The sequence below is a fragment of the Oncorhynchus mykiss genome, chromosome 6 (assembly GCF_057628025.1).
Source record: "Oncorhynchus mykiss isolate SJ-2025 chromosome 6, ASM5762802v1, whole genome shotgun sequence".
NCBI lineage: Eukaryota > Metazoa > Chordata > Actinopteri > Salmoniformes > Salmonidae > Oncorhynchus > Oncorhynchus mykiss.
In genome coordinates this window covers 21,047,746-21,053,698 of record NC_143027.1, presented here as the reverse complement: position 1 = coordinate 21,053,698, position 5,953 = coordinate 21,047,746, and the positions used below count along the sequence as shown (strand labels likewise).

The 5,953-nt window shown below is 47.0% G+C and overlaps 1 protein-coding gene across 1 annotated transcript; it reads left to right on the top strand.

The window, feature by feature from the left end:
* Positions 1-1,222: 1,222 nt before the first annotated feature.
* LOC110525458 (putative G protein-coupled receptor 21) lies at positions 1,223-5,402 on the top strand. Its single transcript, XM_021605585.3, has one exon. It carries the CDS (start codon positions 2,823-2,825, stop codon positions 3,879-3,881), a length of 1,059 nt encoding a protein of 352 aa, XP_021461260.1. The 5' UTR covers positions 1,223-2,822; the 3' UTR covers positions 3,882-5,402.
* Positions 5,403-5,953: the final 551 nt, after the last annotated feature.

The window sequence follows — 5,953 nt, the reverse complement described above, 5'->3', positions numbered from 1 at the left end:
CGTGGTCTCACTACTGGTGTCCACCATGGCTCGGTTCTTGGCCCTCTCCTCTTTTCTCTATACACCAAGTCACTTGGCTTCGTCATATCCTCACATGGTCTCTCCTATCATTGCGTTGCAGATGACATTCAACTACTTTTCTCAGTCACCCCTTCTGGTACCTAGGTGGCGACACGCATCTCTGCGTGCCTGGCAGACAGCTCAGCTTGGATGAAGGCCCACCACCTCAAGCTCAACCTCAACAAAAAGGAGCTGCTCTTCCTCCCAGGGAAGGCCTGCCTACTCCAAGACCTCTCCATCACAATTGACAACTCTACGGTGTCCCCATCCCAGAGTGCAAAGAACATCGGCTTGACCCTGGACAACATCCTGTCGTTCTCTGAAAACATCAAAGCAGTACTCTTGCTGGTTCACGCTCTACAACATCAATAGAGTATGACCCTTCCTCACCCAGGAAGCGTCACAGGTTCTAATCTGGGCACTTGTCATCTCCCACATAGACTACTTCAACTCTCTGCTGGCTGGGCTCCCCACTTGTGCCATCAGACCCATGTAACTCATCCAGAACGCTGCAGCCCGTCTGGTGTTCAACCTTCCCAAGTTCTCCCATGTCAACCCGCTCCTTCACGCTCTCCACTGGCTCCCAGTCGAAGCTCGCACCTACTTCTAGACCCTGGTGCTTGCCTATGGAGACGCAAGGGGAACTGCCCCTCCCTAACTTCAGGTTCAAACCCTACACTTCAACGCTCTGGACTCTTGGCCGTCCCACCACAGCAGAAATCCGTCTGAAAATTCCATCTGAAATTCATCTTCACCAAGTATCTTGTTTAAATCCCACAGTGAGTTCTGTTATGGATGATCAAAAAGGATGGTTCCATGGCTCCTCTTTCTTTAACCTGTGTGTGTGCGTGTGTCAGTGAGTTTGTGTGTGAATGTGTGTGTGTGTGTCCATGCATGTGTGTACATGAATGCATAACCATATCTCTCTGTGTGTGTATATGCATGTGTGTCTGTATCTGTATTTGTGTGTGAGGGGACACTTGCACACATGTGTACAGTATGTGATGGGGGAGCCTTCAGAGTCTTCTGTGTATATGTAGGTGGGTGTGCACAGTCTGTGTGGAGAGATTTCTACCCAGCTATACTCACTGGCTGAGCCTGCAGAGAGGGAGGAGCTCTTCCTCTCAGGCTGTTGCTGCTGCAGGCATAGCAAAGGAAACAGAGAGAGAGAGAAAGACGGAGAGAGAGCGAGAGAAAGGGGGAGGAGAGGGCAGTACCATTGCTGCATCAGTGCCACAGCAGAATGGAGCAGTAAAGGGCTATCGTTTCCTCCTTATTATTTTACTCTAAACACTCACTGGTTCAAAAGAGGTTTGGAATCAGAGACTGGAGCTCCTTGCACCGCTGGATGCTCTACGATACTCCTCCTATCCTCCTGCTCTCTGTGGATGCTGTGGTATTCTGGATTTCTATTTCTTTGCCTCTCTCCTGCAAAGCACTTCTGCTGCTGCTACTTCTAGACATTTACGGCACTGTTTTGGTTGGAATGTGTTTCTGGCTTCTGATGACTGTTTTTGTCCGTTAAATCTCTCTCTACACTGGTTATAATTTCGCCGAGGAATTATAGATCCAGACCTTTAGATGACCTCCGGGACTCCTTGAACTCCACCTGCGGGTATTGTATAGGGCATGCACAGAAGTTGACATCCAGAGATTGTGTTTGTATGCACCTCTGCAGCTCAGTGGGAAGGAGACAGGACTAGAGGTGGAACCGAAACTAGTGGGTAGACAGACTACTGCAGCCATGTGTACTGTACACACCAGAGCCTGCATGTGCTAGGTTAGCCCACCAGAAGGCTGGCTGTTACTGGCACACGACTCAATTACGTACACACACCCAGAGACACACACTCATACACAGCAACATTCTCTGCTGTTCTCAGTGCGCAACAGAGCACAACGTTTGCTACTGTAAGACTGCATTGCACTCTGAGGCCAGAAAAGTGAAAAAAGAGACTAGAAGAAGAGGAGCAGCAGAGAAGAGGAGGGGAAGAAACAACCATTGAGTAGCGGCTTAACTCCAGGGGGAACTAAAGTGCAAGGGAGAGGAGCACGGATTGATGAACTGACCGTGAGAAACTGACCATCTGGTTAAAGAGAGAGAAACTCTCCATCTGGTTGAAGAGAGAGAAACTGACCATCTGGTTGAAGAGAGAGAAACTGACCATCTGGTTAAAGAGAGAGAAACTGACAATCTGGTTGAAGAGAGAGAAACTGACCATCTGGTTAAAGAGAGAGAAACTGACCATCTGGTTAAAGAGAGAGAAACTGACCGTCTGGTAAAAGAGAGAGAAACTGGCCATCTGGTTAAAGAGAGATAAACTGACCATCTGGTTAAAGAGAGAGAAACTGACCGTCTGGTAAAAGAGAGAGAAACTGACCATCTGGTTAAAGAGAGATAAACTGACCATCTGGTTAAAGAGAGAGAAACTGACAATCTGGTTAAAGAGAGAGAAACTGACCATCTGGTTAAAGAGAGAGAAACTGACCATCTGGTTAAAGAGAGAGAAACTGACCGTCTGGTTAAAGAGAGAGAAACTGACCATCTGGTTAAAGAGAGAGAAACTGACAATCTGGTAAAAGAGAGAGAAACTGACCATCTGGTTAAAGAGAGAGAAACTGACCATCTGGTTAAAGAGAGAGAAACTGACCGTCTGGTTAAAGAGAGAGTAAATGACCGTCTGGTTAAAGAAAGTGATAAAGACCGTAATAAGAGATGAGAGCAGAACTGAACTGACCGGTCTGTTTCCCGCAGCTCCAACATGAACTCTTCCTCCTCTGATGTGAACCAAAGCAGCTCTCCTTTCTGCCTGCTGGGCCTGGGCTACTCCTACAACCTCAACACCTGCGTGCTGGAGGTGTCCGTCATTCTCTTCCTCACCATCCTCATCATCAGCGGCAACCTGGTGGTGATCTTTGTGTTCCACTGTGCTCCACTGCTTCACCACCACACCACCAGCCACTTCATCCAGACCATGGCCTATGCAGACCTCCTGGTGGGGGTGAGTTGTCTGGTACCCTCCCTGTCCCTGCTCCACTACCTCAAGGGGCTGGACGAGGAGCTCACCTGTAAGGTGTTTGTCTACCTGGTGTCTGTGCTGAAGAGTGTGTCCATGGCGTCTCTGGCTTGTATTAGTGTTGACCGCTACATCGCTATCACACGGCCGTTCTCCTATGCTACGCTGGTCACACCATGTCGCCTGCGCGTCTGTATCGGCCTCATCTGGCTCTACTCCGCCCTCATCTTCCTGCCCTCCCTCTTCGGGTGGGGGAAGCCTGGCTACCACGGAGATATATTTCGCTGGTGTGCGACCTCGTGGCAGACCGATCCGGGCTTCAGCTCATTCATCGTGGCTGTGCTGTATGCTCCAGCCACCCTCACTGTGTGTTTCACCTATGGGAGCATCTTCCTCATCTGCCGTCAGCACACCCGCAAGATCATCCAACGCCTCACACGCTTCGGCCCCCAGGGGAACGAGAGGGGCGAGCGTGGTGAAGGGTGCCTGGATAAGCGCTACGCCATGGTGTTGTTCCGTATTACCAGCGTGTTCTACGTGCTCTGGATGCCCTACATCGTCTACTTCCTGCTGGAGAGCGCCGGCCTCTATTGCGACCTGGTGGCCTCCTTCCTCACCACATGGCTAGCCATCAGCAACAGCTTCTGCAACTGCCTCATCTATAGTCTCTCCAACAGCATGTTCCGGAAGGGCCTGGGCCACCTGTTCACATCACTTTTTTCCCCCTGTCTGGAACTGGACTGCTGCACCGAGGGGAAGAAGGGTCCTGCTCCACCCAGCCAGCGCCCAGCCCAGGCCTGCTAGGTGTGACAGTCTCCTACAGACACTGTCTGGTTGGTTAGCTACAGTAAGCTAAGGCCTCTGCTTTAGCTCCTGGTGAGTGCAGTGTATTACTACATTGCATGTCACAGGGTGTCTCGCTACAATGGTAGTGCATAGACCCCTGAGGCCAGGCCAGAGAGGTGCCCATGTCTATGCCCTTCATTTCAGAGGGGTGGTTTACAGAGGGGTGGGGTTTTCTCCAGTCTTTTTCTGCAGTGTTCTCCCAAGCGTGGGCCGTCTGTTTCTGGCTGTGTGGATCACCACTGTGCATGGAGGAGAAGGTGTAAGGTAGTTTAGATGAACATCAGAATGGATCTGAGGAAAAAAGTAGCAACTCCAGTCGTATAGCTCTGGTGCCATGTTTGGCGCCTGTGAATCTTTAGCCTACCAAATATCTTCCAAATGCAAAAAAAAAAGGACAATATCAGCACAACACGACTTGCATTGTGTAAACCACTGCAGTGAAAAACGTTATTTCAACATTGATGCAAAACTGTTACATTGTGTTCTTTCAGGGTAGACAATAGTGAATCAAAACAAGTATTTCGAAACGAAAGTACTAAAAAGACTGTATTTCTTCTCTTAGAAACTGCAACAGACAGTTTCCATTTTGTAGCAGTTATTGAAAAATTGAAATATTTGAGTGTCAAATGATCTGTTAATGATGCTGTGCAGTACATTACAGTATTACATACAGAAAGGATACCAGTTACCAGTAACAGTCACTTTCCAAGAAAATCATTTAGTTTGTTCAGAAGCGTATTTTGTGTATTTTATCAAAAGGATTCTTCTAGGCGGGAATGTTGATGTATAAAATTGCCAATTTTGGCAAGATGGCCGACTCTAAGCCCACCGGCATTCTGGTTTATCTTGGAGCTATGTCTTCATTCTGCATTCTCAACAAGGACACAAGTAGATTTATTTGAGAATTGTATTTTCTGTCCATGTTCCCTCAGGTTGAACGTCAGTTGTTTGTACACCCTTAATTGCTGATGCCTTTAGACTGGTCTTGAAATTGCAAATGCATGACACGCTCCACATTATAATATGGCAGCAATAACATAGTCAAGATGTTCTTATAGATTGGAATTGCATCATGTTAGGCATGCTACCGATCCAGATGCACAACAAAATACAAAGAGAGACACACTCATTACCGTGTGCATGCTGACTACTTACAGTCGAGCTATTCTCTCCCTCTGTGCTCCTTGGCTCCTGATATCTGTACAGATGAACTGAGTGGAGGAGTAGCACATTAATCAGAGGTCTAGACTGTCCTTCTAGAAGGCAGAAGGGTCATGGAGACAATGTGTTTCTAAGGGTTTCATGTAAAGTAGGTTTAGGTGGAACTCCAGTGGGTCTCGAAGGCTTGTATGGACAGTGGATTTGTGAATTGCTTATAGGTTTCTATGTGAACTAAGTTAGATCTGATATGTAGGATAGGAGAGCAGACTTTGGTCAGTGTAAACTTCATTGAAACAATACAATAAAAGGTGCAAAGGTGATTGTTTTGTATGTGCGGGACTCTTCTTATATGATGAACCCATGGGTACCCAGGTGTAGACAATCACTCCCTCACACGCACAGTAGAGCAAGCTAGGGTCAACCTACCATGGCAATTAAGCAAAGAGCATTTTAAGATGGGTCTGCAGTGCACCACTCTGTATTCTTATACCCAGGAAAGATTGCATTCCATTCTAGGAATTTCAAGAACCACAAGGACAGCATGCAGGCATATTTTTTACTATAGTGTGTATGCAAAGCTTGTATACAACATCTGTTATGTTTCAAAAATGAACTGTTCTGTATGTTTTTGGATATCTGTTGCAAGAATAGTGTGTCACTGTGGAGTTATGACAGTTGATATCCCAGGTTAATATAGGATAATCCTAGATTTTTTCAAATAAATAATGGGTGAGATAATCAACACTCATTTTAGGATGATGCTATGGAAATGACCTTTTCCAGCTATAGCCTACACAACAATGTATGATGGTGTGTAAATAGCATATTATACAGTATTTCCTTTAGGTCGTCTAGTTTTCAGAAACGTC

Bases quoted from the DNA above. Each gene is read 5' to 3' on its own strand.
- LOC110525458 (XM_021605585.3), top strand. From the start codon at position 2,823: ATGAACTCTTCCTCCTCTGATGTGAACCAAAGCAGCTCTCCTTTCTGC.